The sequence below is a fragment of the Cynocephalus volans genome, chromosome 5 (genome assembly GCF_027409185.1).
Source record: "Cynocephalus volans isolate mCynVol1 chromosome 5, mCynVol1.pri, whole genome shotgun sequence".
NCBI classification, from domain to species: domain Eukaryota; kingdom Metazoa; phylum Chordata; class Mammalia; order Dermoptera; family Cynocephalidae; genus Cynocephalus; species Cynocephalus volans.
In genome coordinates this window covers 112440756-112457832 of record NC_084464.1, presented here as the reverse complement: position 1 = coordinate 112457832, position 17077 = coordinate 112440756, and the positions used below count along the sequence as shown (strand labels likewise).

Here is a 17077-nt window from a genome sequence, read left to right as displayed (position 1 = left end):
GTGATCTTCTTGGTGAAACCAGTGATTTCCAGCAAGAATTAGAGCATCCTTATTTTAAAGAGAGAGAAGAATATTAATAAATGCAGCTAGAAAAATAAAAAGGAGCAGGTTAGAAATTTTATACATAAGTGTAATGAGTGACTTAAAACACATAATGGCCACTGTTGGATTTTTGTGTTTTGTACCAATGATAAATCTATGTGTTTTATATTTTTTAAAAAAGAAAAAAAAAATAAAAGAAGGAAGGAAAGGGAACTGTTATGAAAACCATGTCATTTTGTCAAAATAGTTTGGGAAAAATTGATAGTCAGTTATTCAGGTTGAAAATGACCTAGATGTACAAATGGATTTTGAGAGTTTTTTGTAAAAGGATGTATATAAAGTAAGGAGACTATTATACCATCACTTACATAAACAACCCTGAACTTACAATGATATATGTCTCAGAGAAAGACAGGAGGGAATTCTTGTTTGGAATATCTATTCCATAGGCACTTGTAGAAGCTATGTAGGTTCTCAGGCTAGACCACTGAAGTCCTTAACAAACAGTGTTGGGGATCCTAACAAGGGTCACGTGCTTGTTCCTCACCTGCAGGTTTCATCACCTGTACTATCTACACTCAGGCTGAGGTGTGAAAACCACCAGCCAGAGTCCTTGGAGGTCAGGGTTAGGGACAGACATCTGGGTGAAGGGGAGACCTACTCAAAGGTACCAATACGGAGAGGATCACCTTTGCTGTCAAACTATAACAAACAAGAATTACTAGTCATGGTGGGATTTTTTTGTTTTTGTTTTTGTTTTTTAAACAAAAGTTTCAAATAAGAGTTTAAGGATAATGGAACCATTCTTATATGGGTTAAGTGAGTAGCGCTGGTGTATATGGGTAGAGCTTGGCACAGAATAGGCACTTGATATGTATTTGCCATGTAAAAACCTGCTTGAGAGAAGCTGGTTGTGCTGTGGTTTAAGTGCAGGCTGGGGATTCGAAGACGAGTAGCTCAGACGGTTGATTAACGAAGAGCTCTTTTTCTGCGGGCCCACCAGCTATGCTTCAAGATTGTAGCAAGAGTAGGACGTTGTGACAGCACAGTTTATTTTATGTCATATTAAAAATGTATGAAAGTAGGTCATAAAAATAATTGCATAGTACCACATGCAAATTGGAGATCTCAGCTTGGTCTTGCTTTCTTGCTTCAAACTGCCTTTATATTTTATCTAATATTTTACACCCTAGAATAATATCGTTTAAAGCACGTAACTGAGTAAAATGAAACTTGGAAAGCTGTTTTTGGAGAAAATTTTTAAAGTCCTTTTGCTTTCCTTATACTTCAAAGCTATTGGATAAGGTAGTTTTGCAGTAAGATTTTAAATTATTATGTGTAGAAAGGTGGTTTCTTATTTTCATTTAAATGTTTACCATTCGAAATCAACTTTGTAAAGAGCAAATAAGAACAGCTGGATTCCTGTGGGAAAAGGAATGAAGGGCCAACATTTGATTCAAAACATGAAAATGCTTAATTGAAAACTAGAAAATTAAAGAAATATTTCTGATGGCTAAAAAAGAATGCTTCAGATTGCAGGTGATTATGTTGATTGCACTATTACTTGGAATGCAGGATTCAGACAGGCATCTGCTGCTCAGATGAATTGCTCACCTGGGGGACAAATAGACAGGTAGCTGACAACCTCTCAACCGATGCTGAGGGGAGAAAGAGACCCAGACCTGCGGTGGTGGTCCTGAAATGAGAAGCAGGAACAGGGAATGTGGGCCCTGGATTCCCAGTACCTGGTAGTGTTGGGACAGTTGTAAGATAGACGGGGAGGGCAGGTGGTGAGTGAGTCGTGTGGCCCTGACATACAGGTGGCATGGACTCCAAGCCCTAGGGCTGTGGCTGCAAACAAGACCATGCCACTGCTGTGCCCAGTAGTTTCCAGGCAAGCCGAAGATGGTGGATGCAGCTGCAACTGGGGGTAACCTTCCTGCAGTGAGAGAACAGAGGGATCTAAGGACACGAGGAGCTGGAAGACAAAGGCCAGTGGCCCCTGACCCGTCTCACCTCCTTTCCTCCACTCCCAATGACTGAAGCAGGTGTCACCTTCACCTTCTCTCTGATGGCTGAAATGTCTTTACTAGGAATCAAAGCTTTTTGTTTCACAGTTAATTGTAAAAGTCATTTGACTGGGAGAGTGCGCTCTGTGTAATGTTCAGTTGAAAATTAAAATCAGATCCTTTTCAGTTTTGAAATGAAGTAGAGTAGACTGATTAAGATAGGGAAAGGCACTGAAAAGAAAGGTATATGTGGCTACTTCAAGAAGTTCATGGAAAAATAAAATTAAAAGGTAATACAAATCTGCCTGCCATACAAGTCTTCTTGTGTATACAGCAGAGGGCGGATTACGGGGAAGAGGGTGATAGAGAAAACGAAAGGGGAAAATCACCTATTTTACTTTTCATGTCAAAGAATGTATTTTAGATGTAGGAGTGGGTATGGAAGGGAAGACTTGAAAAGGGATAATACGAGTACGTTGGTAAATATTTTTCATCTCTTCTTTGGTTCTCTGGTAAGTAGTGCCATTTGATTTGAAGACATAAGTTCTCAGTATAAGCAGAAGATTTCATAAGAGACACGTGGTAAGGTAACAAGAGCCAATATTTTATGCAGAAAACCTGGGACTTCCGGTTACCATGAGCGAGAAGAATGAATGAGCTCCAGAGCTAAATGTTTTCATCTTATTACAGTTTAACACAGCAGGAAGGGTGTTAGTATAGTATATTTGAATGAGGGATCAGAAAATCATGGACCTTAAGGTCCCTTTTTAGACATTTTTTCCCTAATAGCCCTCTCCATGAATTTTTAATGTCATCGATATACTTTGTCTCTGTATAATGTATGTATGTCTGCACTTTGTGTGTAAAAAGAGGAAGTTTTTCTTTGCCCCTAAGAATTCATTTCACCCCTTTGGGAATGATATTGTTCCTGTTGAGAATACTTGTTTTAGATAAAATCTTGGCATTTCATGCAATGTTACTTAATAAAAATTAATAATTATAAAATATTTTGATCCACTATTGAGTCATTTATGCTTTGAGAAACCTATTTATCCCCCTCTAGTAGTTGGCAGTTTACAGATAGTCATTTGGGCAGATTCTCTGGTTCCTGCTGGGATGAAGAATGGAATACTGAAGCTGCCAGGGAAAACGCTGTTGTCTTACCTCTTCTAACTCTTCTGTCTTCAGTCGTAAGAGCTGAAAACTTTCCCTATATCTGCTCAGAGTTTATTTTACCTTTTATAGCTTTTAAAACAGCTTTATTGAGATATAATTTGTATACTGTACAATTCACTCATTTAAAGTGTAAAATTTAATGGTTTTTAGTCACTATCCTTAATTTTAGAACATTTTCATCACCACCAAAAAGAAGCTCTATACCCAGTAGCAGTCACTCCCAATTTCTCTCCAACCATCTTCCTGGCTCCCCCCAGACCCCCAGCCTTAGGCAGCCACCACTCTATTTTCTGTCTCTGTAGATTCACCTATTTTGGACATTTCATATAAATAGAAGCGTGTAACATGTGGCCTTTTGTGATTGTTTTCCTTCATTAGCATAATGTTTTCAAGGTTCACTCACATTGTAGCATGTAGCATGTATCAGTACTCCATTCCTTTTTAAGGCTGAATAATCTATTGTATGGATATATACTACATTTTATTTGTCCACTCATCAGATGATGGACAGTTGGGTTGTTTCCACTTTTTGGTTATTATGAATAATGTTCCTATGAACATTGATGTACAAGTTTTTGTGTGGACATATGTTTTCACTTCTCTTAGGTATATACCATTTTACCTTCCACCAGTAATCTATGAAGGTTCCACGTTTTTGTTAACACTTAATTATTGTTGTTCTTTTTGGTTATAGCCATCCTAATGGATATGAAGTGGTATCTCATGGTTTTGATTTATATTTCCCTCCTGGCTAATGATCTTGAGCATCTTTTCATGTGCTGTGCTCTGAGTCTTTGATTCCCGGGGAACATAAAGGCTACTCACCAACACTCTCAGGAATATTTTTAAAAGAATAATCAAGGACTTGAAACAGTGCCACAATCATCATTATGGTGACTGATGAGATGGCACCTTGTGGAGATGTTTAGTGTACAACCCACAGAGCCCCATGCAGGGATGCTGGCTGTTTTTCTCTGGGACATCAGAGAAGGACGGCCAAGACAGCTACTCTGTTTTTTATTACCTTGGGAAATTTAGCCCCATAAATCTACCTCTTCCTATTTCTTCAACAATTCTCAGAGATGATGGTCCTTAAATGCTTAAAAGTTTGTTGTGACCTCAAACCCCAGCATTAACGTATGCAGGATAATATTTATAAGCATGAATTGTATAACTCTATCTTTCCCACATAGGGAGGGAGAGAGGTTGCAGTCTTAATTCCAAGGCTTATACCTTTGAATATACATATTAACTGCTTGACTATTTCAGAAATGGGCTGTAGCAGGAACTGCTAATTGTCCCCCAATATCCATTCTGCCTTGCTTCTTTCGGAAACAGCTCCTGAAGTTAGCAGGGCACGTGGTCACCTTGCTGATGGCTGCATTTCCTGGCCCTCCTTGTAGCTGTAAGTGGCCAGATGACCAGCTTTGAGCAACGAGATGTGAAGGGGAGTGATGTGCACAGCTTTTAGTCCCTGCCCCTGAGAGGAAAGGACGTGACCACCACTCCCCTTTTACCTTTCCTGGCGGACAGAATACAGATGGGATGGAAGAAAGTGGGACTGTCTTCTTAGACCTTGAGGTGGAAGCCATGTGATCTATACTTCTTGCTTCCTGGAGTAAACATTGAATAAAATATTTGTATGAAGTAGAATTTTCTAACATGAATTCTTTTCCTAGCTAAATAACAGCAGAAAATGGTTTCCTTACAGACTAAATACATTTTTGCTTTAAGTAATAGCTGTCACTTTATTATAGTTATTTGTTCCAAAATCTTTTTTCATTACTGCTTTGTGAGCTTCTTCGGATCAAGAATCATGTTTAATTTATCTTTCTGTCCCTGGTGTCCAGTGTAGTGCCTTGCATGTATAACGTGCTCTATAAATATTTGTTTATATACATGAATAAGTCAGTGAAATGTAACCCAACACATGCTATATTTGGATATTGGATATTGTACTGCATATTGTGGGAATTCCAGACATTATCTAATAGTTTTCTTTCCCTTAGGGCAGCATTTTGTAGGTCTGTCTGTCATCATTCATCTACAGCAATGGGAATTCAGAAATGAGCCAGACTGATGCAGCCCTCTTCTTCATGGAGCTTTACGGTCTACTAACTGACAATTTCCTAGACCTCTGAGATCACAAATATTCCTTCCATGAGCCTGTGTCCTATGCTCATCTGCAGTGGGGTGGAGTGGAGACAGCACATGCTTGGGGACTACCTGGGTTGAATTTGATTACTGGTTTCCCACTTTGGGCCATGTTTTGTGACACCTACATATATTGTATTCGTTCTTCCACTTGCTTTTTACACCTACCACAAACTCGACTGATTTAAACTAATCTTGAAAATGTATCGCTTCAAACAAAGGAACATAAGAATTGTAGGCCCTGATTAGACAAATGTAGTTTACTACTTTTCAATATAGTAATATTTATATATTAAGATCGAGTAAAAGTAACATAAGTTAATTGAAATTACAAATAGTTTCATATTTTTATCATGAATTTATCATACAATTAAAACCATTATTTAACCATTATTTATTGTTACTATATGTCTTCAGGTCAGCTGGGTTTCAGCTGATCCTGGCTGGGCTCAACTGGGCAGCTTTACTAAGGTGACTAAGGGCAGTTCTGTGTTTTATAGCAGGCCAATGGACTGGCTGGGGTGACTCTGCTCCTCATATTTCTTGTTTTCCTGAGACCAGCAAATTATCTAGGGCACATTTTTTATTGTGATAATGTGAACAGAAGCACTCAAGACCCAGGATCAGGATGGGCACACTGTCACTTCCATGAAGTAAACAATGTGGCCATACCCAGAAATCAAAGGGCAGGGAAGGACACTCCCCCATGATGAGCATGGCAGTAGTGTGGATGAAGGACACGTGAAGAATTAGAGCCAACAAGTCAACCTGCCATACTAGAGTAGGTCATGGAAAATTGGGGGGAAAACTAGGGTAGAGATTGCAATGGTCTAAGCTGTGTGGAGGAAGAAAATAGGGACTAGGACCTGTTAGGTAGAAGAAATGGGCATGTTTGGGAGAGAAATGTTGAATCTTTTTCTAGGCAAAAAAGGGCGAAAGATATAGCTGAGGGACATTAGAGGGTTGACACACTATGGAATCCAGTGAGGAAAAGAGCAGTGTGGTAGGGTGCAGGGAGAGGGGGAGGCAAATAAGGCTTTAAGAACGTGTAGGTGGAGGATCTCTGTACAGAAGACTTATTTTAGTTAACTAAAACCTGACAAATAATTGTTATTAACTGAACTTGTATATTTCCAAATTACCCAGTAATCTGAAGTAGAATCTAAGAGAATGAAGTGTTTCTGCACTGGATTCGGGTTTGACTTAAAGACAAGAGCGATTTCCTTAGAAATAGGGTATATTTTAAAATGGTAAAGTTAAAGGAAAAAAGGCGAATGTACATGGTTACTCTGTGGAATTTTGGTATCCTAAATCACATATAATTATAGTAGTTTGGGCAGAGAAGCCATAATTACCATTTTTAAAAATCACTCTCAGTTAATTTCGTGCTTTTCATTCAAATTGGTGCTTTAATCAAAGTGATGATCCTTACATCTTTAAATAAGAAATATTTCTGAGTAAATTCAATATTTGTAAGTATATGAATTTTCCACATGATGTGCTACCTACTGGGTACTGAAGTACAATTAGTTCTTAATTTCTTCCCCTTGTGGATGTGAATGTAGGTGAGGAACCTCTTCTGCTTCTTCTGGATCCAGTAGAACCATGTACATTTGCCTTTTTTCCTTTAACTTTACTATTTTAAAATACACTCCATTTCTCAGAAAATAGCCGTTGTCTTTCAGTTAAACTGCATGCTCAGCACGGTGGCCATTACAATGGAGATAAATTACCTCATTAGTAGAACACAACTTTCTTCAAGGGGACTAATCCTGAGACTTATATTTTTGATATATTCTGAGAAAATCTCTTAAGACTACTGGATAGTCTTTCTTTCTTGCTACTATGATTTATATCCTTAAAAAAAAATCAGTTTGATATGCTTCTACATGCGTGAGCATGTGATTCTCTGGTCTGTGTTTAGCAGATAATTTCTCTTTCTTTTATCCAGGAACTTTGAGCTACATACTTTTTCATGAAAGAAAGTTTATTGAATGTGTACATTAATCATGTTTGAAACAGAAGTCTTGATATGACTAAGAAGATTGGCCTTGGAACTGTCATTTTTTTTCATGAAAGAAAGTTTATTGAATGTGTACATTAATCATGTTTGAAACAGAAGTCTTGATATGACTAAGAAGATTGGCCTTGGAACTGTCATTTTGTCAATCCAGCACTTCGCTTCATTGCATTTTTTGTTGTCGATTTCCATCCTCTTTCTCTACAGACTGGGAAATGACGATACCCATTTTGAAGTTCGCATGGCCCATGATGGATGTGAAGTGCACCGTTTTGATCCCAGTGTTAAATCAGCGCACATTCTAGAGAGTCAGCGTCTTTGGTATCACCGCTTGTCCATCGACTGGAGAGATCCCCATCCAGCTGTTGCTGCCCAAAAATCACATAGTAACACCAGAAAACTGGGAAGTATTTTGAATGAATTTGGGCATCACAAGGTGAGACTTTTCATTTGATTTCATAATTAAAGTGAACAAACCCATAAGCTGCTTTTTTTAAAAAAAAAATAAAAATAAAAACCAAGGATAATAACATTGACACTGGATAGTTGAAGGTCCAGTTTTAATCTTACCAGTCAATCAACATTATTTATAGAATCAACTTTGCAGACATAAAGTTTTGGCAAGGATAGAAATTTTAAATTGATTTTTAGATTTTAGTTGCTGTTGAGTAATGCTAAGTAAGGCCTTGGCCAAGACTGGATGAGAAGATCTACTTCTGGCATAGGCTGAAGAATACCAATTTCCATTTGGCAATTGATCTAAAATTTCCAGAAAAAGCCATCTACTTATATTGATCTCAAATACAAAAAATAATCAGAGCCAGGTTTCTGTTTGATAAGATTGCTTGTGTATCATATTTCTCACTGTTGTCACATATTTCTTATGTTTCTCACTATTTTGAGCCTTTAGGAACTTAAAGTTCAGAAAATATGTATAGATTTGATTAAAACTTACTTTATAAAATTGAATGGACTGTATTTATGTTGCAGTTTATATACAGTTGACCCTTGGACAACATGGGTTTCAACTGTGTGGGTCCACCTATATGTGGATTTTTGTCAATAAATACTACAAATTTATTTCTCTTCTTTATGATTTTCTTAATTACATTTTCTCTTCTCTAGCTTACTTTATTGTAAGAATACAATATATAATACACGTATACAAAATATGTGTTAATCAATTGTTCATGTTATCAGTGAGGCTCCAGTCAACAGCAGGCCACTAGTAGTTAAGTTTTGGGGAGTCAAAAGTTACACGGGATTTTCAACTGTGGGAGGAGGGTCGGCACCCCTAACCCTTGTGTTGTTAAAGGGTCAGCTGTAATTATGGATGTCAAATCTCTGCAAATATTTTATTGTGAATGGACAGCAAAGAAGAAACCCAATCTTTGAACTGTGTTTCTTGAAAGCAATTTTTAGTGGCATTCTGTAGGCAGATACAGAAGACGTTCTCCTGAGTGCATTTGGCTTGTGTTTGATCCCCAACCCTTCTTGGGTTTGGCCTATATTGGTCTATGGTTCCCAGCTAGAGATGCCATGTAATTTAGAACATGTCAGAATGGGTGTCTCTAACTGAGAACAGGGTGCGTGGGGCTCAGTTGTAAACTTGAGTTGGCTTCTTGATTTTTAATAAAGGGCTTTTCCCTGCATTGTGCTTTGTCCTCCTCTTCCTCTTCTTCTAAACTCCCTTTAATTAGGCTTCCAAAGCTTCTACAAGAACGACTTCAAAGAATTTGCTGTTCTTTTAACATGTGATTAGCTATTGGTTTGTGTTTTGCTTTGCCATCTAGAGTAACTAGCATTTAATGGTCAGGAGCATTAATGAAACATGTGTTGGAGTTTTTGGGTAAAATTTCAGATCAGAATCCATTTTTGCATGCTATTAATTTTTAAAATATAGGTGGAAATAAGCAGGAGCATTTTTCAGAACTTCATTTTGGTGGGGTTTTGTTTGTTGTTTTCTTACCTTTGTAGACCTGTTTTTTACAGCTGAAAAGTACAGGCCTGATTCTCTACTATGTCAACTCTAGATTATTCAAAGAGTTAGCTGCTTATTCTTTGTGCTCCGTTAGGGGTCTGGCCTCTCCTGCTTAATGCTCTTCACATCCTGGCCCTCTCTACCCCTACTCTTCAGAGAAAAGACTGAGTAGGGAAAAAAGGTGAAACTGAATTCCATTTTGCTTTTTTCAATAATATTTTAGCAAAAATTTGGTACAGGTGAGGACCAAATAAGACTCTGAAAAAGTGAACTGTGGATATAATTTATCCAAACACATTTCCTATGAAAAATGTCTTTTCTGATAACAAGGTACATACCTGAGTTGTGTTTGTTTGGCTCCATGGGAGCTGCAGTGGCCCAACCTTTATATTGGGAATAAAACATGATGCCTTTTGCAATACAGCTCCTGAGACAGCAGAAATAGTTACAATGATATCTAAAAAGGAGACATGCTCTAAAGGATTGCTTGTATTCCTAAGGCTACTTCTTTTTATTAAAAACATGAACAATGAAAGTGATCAGGGTATGTATTGGTGCTTTAAAAAAATCCCTTGTTGAAGAATTTAAAAGATACTGACCTTCTTTCATGGGGATTTTTTGGTGCATGCTTTAAAACAAAAACAACAAAAACTAAACTCATCGGTGAGTGATTGCTTCCATTAGGAACATGCATCTAGGGGCTATGCGGTGCCAGATCAAAGGAAACCTTGTTTGCGGCTTGTAGCAAGCATGGTCTGTTTTCATTTTTCTGTTTGTGTACAGACACTGGTAAATAGGATGTGACTGTGGCAGGGAAAGCTCGTAGGGAAAAACACTACACATGCTAGAGCTTTTGCTTTGCCTCCTTCACTCATACATTCTGAGAGTGACAATAGAAACCAAAGTGTTTTTAGTTGTTTTGTTTTCTTGTTACTTCACGACTTTAAAAGATCTCAAATAGTTTTGTAATAATTTGCATGTTAGGCTGTTATTTTCCTTCTCTTTATCCATACCTAGTTTCTGCCAATCAAGCAAAAATAAGGCAGTATTCTGAGGTAGTGACAGAAAGATGCATATGGCTTTTGTACTGCTTTTAAAGCTCTTTGTTAATTTTAACTTCAAACTGTAAATCACCAAACCTTTCTAAAGCATCAGCAGAACCTTGTGGACCAGAAGCCTGGTCTGTCAGGGAATGATACCAGCTGAATCCAGCAGTATTTGAAATAATTAACTGTCCACTCCTTGCTGATGTGTTTGTTGCTCTTAATTAAGCACATGTATTTTTCCAGAATGTGACTAGAAATATTAAATTTGAAGTTTCTGCTCATAGTAATCACAACGTATGCTTTTTTCCTAAAGTCTTTGCTGCACATTCAGTGTATCCTAAACGATCCAGACCAGTCAAAGAGGGATTATGACTATTATTATTATTCTCAGTCTTAACCATGCTGCTGGCAATATGAATAACAGGGCTGCTTGAGAGTTTCCCTTTGTAAAATCATTAATCTAGGTTGGAAGCCTGGGTTCTCTTGCTAGCTTTTGGCACTGGGCAAGTCATTTAACCTCCCTGGCACTCAGTAAAATGAAGTCAATAATACTGCCTAAATTGTGGACTGTTTTTGAGAATTAGATCTGAGAACACCATGTGAAAGTCTCCAGCAGAGAATGCCTGGCATGAATTAGCCACTCAATTGTTTTCAGTAAATTCAAAGAATTTTTATTAACAATTTTAGTAAAATTTTACTAAATTTAATAGGAAACGTCTTTTTTCTTTCTTTGTTTTCAGGGAAAATACGTCAGAGATTTTTCTGAAAATTGCTGACTGTACCTAATTCCAGTCAAGAGTTTTTCATGACAGCTTTGTGTGAAACTGAAGGGCAATTGGTCCTTCAGATGTGGTTTTAGAGAACTATTATTGTTTGCTGCCTCGGGGCACTGAACAGCTTTGCTGGTGATTGCATAGAAAGTAAATACTGTGCTGTATAGAAATTAAATAACCTGCTGACAATTAGTTGGGATCCGTTCCACACAGAGCACATGTAGACCGCAGGGGGTGGGCCCGCTGGTCATAGGACCCAGGGGAGCTGGACTTCCTGCTTGATAGCTTGGGCAGTGGGGCCTCCCTTGCCTACCCTTGTCACCACCAGGGTGGTGGCTCAGTGTCCACCTAGGCCCTTACAGGACTACCAGTTTCTGCCTCCACGGGCTGGGAGCTCGCCATTGGCTCCCAAAACATCAGTTTTGTTGTGTGTTCTCTGTGTTTGAGAGAATATGGGCTTTGAAATTAAAGTACAGAAGGATTCTGTTTCTTCTTTTTATCCAAAAAAAAGAAGAAAATTGACAAATATAAATAAATATAAATATAATATTGATACTACCCATTATTGGAATGCTTATTGGAGTTATTCTCATGCATTGCTTTTGGAAATGGAAAATGATATACTCTTTCAGGAAGGAAATTTGACCATATGTATATATTGTGCCACTTCTTATTTCTAGAAATCTTTTTTGACTTACATTCTATTTTTTCTGATACTAGTTCTGCCATACCAGCTCTTTTTTGACAGGTATTTATATGAAATACCATTCTAAATTCCTTTATCTTCCTTCTTTTGTTATATTTTTAGCTTATGTGTAGCTTATAAGAGCAATTTTTTCAGTATGTGTACGGATTGTGTTTTAAAATCCAATCTGATAATCTCTGTCTTTAAACAGGTGTGTTTAATTCATTTATATTTATATTTACTGTGATTACTGGTATATTTGGACTAATTTCTACTCTCTTAAACAGAGCTTTTGGTTTTCTGTACTTTTTTTTTCTCTTCTTGCCAGAGTTTGTATATTTATTCTTTATGGTTACCCTTAAATTTTAAATGTATGTAATTAACCATAAAATTTTAAAACAATGTGTAAAATTATTCAGTATTTCTGTATTTCTCCTAAATCCTAAACATAACAAGGATCATAGCATGTTAGCTACCCATTGAATACAGGCCCCCATATTGGAGTTTTATTATTTGTTATTATCTGGAGCTTTACTGTTTTTTTTTTTTTTAACTTCAAACACAGGAGTTGCTAGAATAATACAATAAGCTCTCATACATTTTTCACTGAGATTCACCAGTTGTTAATATTTTGCCACATTTCCTTTCTCTCTCTCTTTCAAGAATTATCTCTGCAAATTAAAAAAACAACAGCAAAAACTCATTGGAAAGGAATGGATGAATACTTTCATAATACATTTATCTATATATGTGAGTTTAATCTATTTATATGTATTGTTATCACCGATACTGCTTCTTACTTTGATATATCTCAATCCAAGAGTTGCCATCATGATGTGAAAACAGTGGAAAAATATCTTCATTAAAGTCGGGGGAAAATAAAGAGCACACTGGCCATCCGTATATAGGATCCGAACCCATGGCCTCGGTGCTACCAGCAGCCGTACTCTCCTGATTGAGCCACAGGCCGGCCTTATCATCACCATTTTAAACAACTGGATTAGAGCTTGTCTTTTTAAAAAAATTCTCATTTTGAGATAATTATAGATTTACATGCAGTTGTAAGAAATATTACAGAGACTCCAGGTAACTTTACCTAGTTTTCCCCAATGGCAAACCTATAGTATGATATCACAACCAGGATATTAACATTGATACAGTTCAGACAGAACATTTCTAGCACCACAAGGATCAAATTGCCCTTTTATAGCCCCACCTACCTTCTTTCCCCTACCTGCTCCCCTAACCCCTAGTAACCAGTAATCTGTTTTCCATTTCTATGATTTTGTTATTTTCAAGAATGCTATATAAATGGAGTTATACAGTATGTAACATAGTTCTTTTTTTTATTGTTGTAATGTTATTTTTTGTTGTTGTTGATCACTTTATTTATTTATTTTTCTGGCCACAGAACAAGTCTTAATACATTTAAAAAGACTAAGAGCATAGAAAATATGTTCTCTGACAACAGAAAGAAATTTAGAAAATTTACAAATGTGTGGATATTAAACAACACTCTCCTATATAAACAATGGGAAAAAGAAAAATCACAGGGAAATTAGAGCATTCTTTGAGATAAAAATCAAAGTGCAATGTATCAAAATTTGTAGGATGCAGGGCTCATGCAGTGCCTAGAGGAAAATTTATCCTTGTAAACACTTATATTAAAAATAAGAAAAATCTCAAACCAGTAATGTAAACTTCTACCTTAAGAAAATAGAAAAAGAAGTGCAAACTAAATCAAAAGCAAATGTAGGTAGGAAATAACAAAGATTACAACAGAAATATGTGAAATAGGGAATTAAAAAGCAATAGAGAAAAATCAATAAGACCAAAAGTTGATTCTTTAAAAAGATCAACAGAATTTGCAAACCTTTATCTAAACTGACCAAGAAAAAAAAGAAGACTGAAATTACTAAAATCAGAAATTAAGCAGGGGCATTATTACATTGTCCTTATGGTTTTTTGTGTTGATAAGATTTAGTTTCTTTCTCTTTCTCATTTGCATTTTTGTTCTACCAGTGGGTTTTGTTCTTTCATGTGTATTTGTGGTAGTGATTATCATTGTTTAGATTCCAGATGCAGGACTTCCTTGAGGATTTCTTGTAAGCCTGGTTGTGTGGTGGTGAACTCCTGCAGTTTTTATTTGTCTGGAAAATATACTGTTTTCTCCTCATTTCTGAAGGATAGCCTTGCTGGGTGTAGTATTCTTGGCTGGAAGGTTTTTTCTTTTAGTATTTTGAATATATCATCCCATTTTCTTCTGGTGAATAGAGTTTCTGTTGAGAAGTCTGCTGTTGGTCTGATAGGGGCTCCCTTATAAGTGACTTGATGCTTTTCTCTTGTTTCTTTTAAGATTTTCTCTTTGTCTTTGAGCTTTGCCAATTTGACTATAATATGTCTTGGAGAGGATCTTTTTGGGTTGAAAAAGATCTGTTTGGGGATCTTTGAATCTCCTCAATCTGAAAGTCTGTGACTCTCCTTACACCTAAGAGGTTTTCCATTACTATTTCATTGAATAGCTTTTCAGTGCCTTTTCCTTTCTCCTCGCCTTCTGGAATACCCAAGATTTGAATGTTTGCATGTTTAAGGCTGTCTGCTAGCTCTCTTAGATTTTCTTCATTTTTTTAAATTCTTTTTTTCCCTTTTTTTCTCCATCTGAGTTACTTCAAAAAGACTATCTTCAAGATCAGAAATTCTTTCTTCTGCTTGTTCTAGCCTGCTGCTTAAGCTATTGGTTGTGCTTTTAATTTTGTTGAGTGAATCTTTCAGTTCCATGAGTTCTGCTATATTCTTTTTTAAGATATTAATCTCTTTGTAAATTTCCTCCTTCATATCCTGGATTTTTTTCTTGTTTCATTATGTTGTCTTAGTCTTCTTGTATCTTAGTGAATTTCCTTGAAATTGTTGCTCAGAATTCCCTTCAGTCATTTCGAGGGTTTCCTGCTTTATAGGGTCTGATATTTGAGAATTACTGTATTCTTTTGGTGGTGTCTTATTTTCTTGGATTTTCATATTTCTAATATCTCTAAGTTGATGTCTGGTCATCTGGTAGAGCTGTTGCTCCTTCTATTACTCTGGAGTGGGCTTTGAGGAGAGAGACATCCTCTTCTTTTTCCCATCTCCGCTGGTGACTCTTCTTGTGTCAATGCAGTCGAGTGTCTGGCAAGCCACCTGCATAGTGGCGGTGGCTACCACTGTGGCATTGAGCCACTTTTATGGCAGCTGTGGCTGTGGTGGGCCTGCAGAAAAGTGGTGTTTTTGGTGTACTTTTTTGCCTGCTTCTGGGCCAAGGGGGCTCCCCTCAGCTCCTGCTTAGGAACCTCGGGGTGCTCTCTTGCCTACTTCCAGGTGGTGGGGGTACCCTTGGCTCCTGCCTAGAATCCTGGATGTACTCTCTTGCCTGCTTCCAGGTGGGGGAGATGCCCTTGGCTCTTGCTTTGCAGCCTGAGTGCATTCTTTTGCCTGCTTCTGGGTGGAGGGAGCTGCCCTCAGCTCCTGCTTAGGACCCTGGGTGTCTACTTAATGTATTTCTTAAGGTAATAGTTAATATAATTAGAAAAGAGAAAGACATTTTAGGTATAAAAATTAGAAAGGAGGTAACAATTTTATTATTATGTGCAGATGTCTTATTATTATTATTATTATTGAAGGACTTATGATTTGAAGAAAACATATTTGTATACTGGAAAACTCAAGAGAATTTAATGAAAAACTGTCAAGCAATAAGAGAATGCAGTGAGTCATCTGAGTGCAGTATACAAAAATTTTAAAACTATACTTTTATGAATAAAAACCAGTTAGAATATAAAGAGGAAGACACCATTTATAAAAGAAGCCAAGAAGAAGATAAAAAAAAAAAAAAAACCTCAACAATATGTGTAAGAGCTACATGAAGAAAACTTTAACCACTTAAGGACTTAAAAGAAAACTTGAACAAATTCAAAGACAGTATATTCTTTGATAGAAAGACTTGCCATCATAATGACTTAATTTTTCTTATGTTAATCTATTTATTTAACATGATCCCAATAAAATTGCCAATAGGATTTTTTAAAGAACTAGATAAGCTGATTCTAGAGTTCATATTGAATTAAAAAGCAGAAATAGTCAAATTCTGACAAAGGAGTAATAAAGGAGGTTTACTAGCTCTATGGTATATTAAAACTTCTTATAAAACTGTAATAATAAAAACAAAATGGTACTATTGCATGAATAGATAAACAGATTAATGGGCAGAATAAAAAATACAGAAATAAATTCAAAGACATGCACATTTGATACATGATAAAGGTGACATTTCAAATCAGTGGGAAAAGATGGATACTTCAGTGAAATTATATGGGCAACTGAGTAGGAATTTATAAAAAAAAATAATTTTGATCTATGATGGCTTCTACCAAAAAAACCAAACCAATCAAAAAATAAATATTTTTAAAAACCATAAAAATACTCAAAAAAAAAAAAAAAAACCTATGGGTTTTTTTTTCATAATCCTGGACTTAGTAAGTCAGAAAAAAAAAGAATAATTAATTCAATTACATATAAAATTTCTGCATGATAAAACTACCAAAAACAAAATTAAAACGCAATAACAAATTGGCAAAATATTGACAATTCATTTTATAAGCAGAGAGTTAATTTCACTGGTACAAAAGGGCTTCAACAAATCAGTAAGGAAATGATCTACAACTTGATAGAAAATTTGATAAAGAAACAGTTGATGAAACAACAGTTCACAGAAAAGGGGATACAGATGGCTCACATGAAAAAATACACAAACTTTCTCATTTCTTAAGAGAAATGTAAATAAAACTACACTTAGGTACAATGTTTTTTTATCAGATTATCAAAGATAGATAGTAGCAGGCATGTAAATTAGTACTAGCATTCTGCAGGACAGTTTGACATTATCTATCACATTGCAAATGCAAATCCAGCAATTCTACTACTGTGAATTTGCCATATAATCATATTCCCTTATGTGTGAACTGATATGCAAACCAGGTTGTTTTTTGCAGCATTGTTTGTAATACCAAAGGGTAGAAAACAATCTACATATCAACTACTGTGGAAGTGGTTAAATGAATTACTGTACATCTCTTCATGAACTACTTACAATGTCCCATGAAAAAAGGACAAAGCAAATCTTTATGTACTGATATGGAGCAATTTCTGAGATATATTTTTG

General features: G+C 36.3%; 1 protein-coding gene across 2 annotated transcripts in view; it reads left to right on the top strand.

The window, feature by feature from the left end:
• The window catches only part of METTL24 (methyltransferase like 24), a 96733-nt gene that overhangs the window by 37166 nt on the left and 42490 nt on the right, over positions 1–17077 (top strand). For both annotated transcript variants that reach the window (XM_063097554.1, XM_063097555.1), the window contains exon 4: positions 7609–7837. In XM_063097554.1, coding sequence (XP_062953624.1) covers positions 7609–7837 — 229 coding nt within the window. The remainder of the gene's footprint in view (positions 1–7608; positions 7838–17077) is intronic.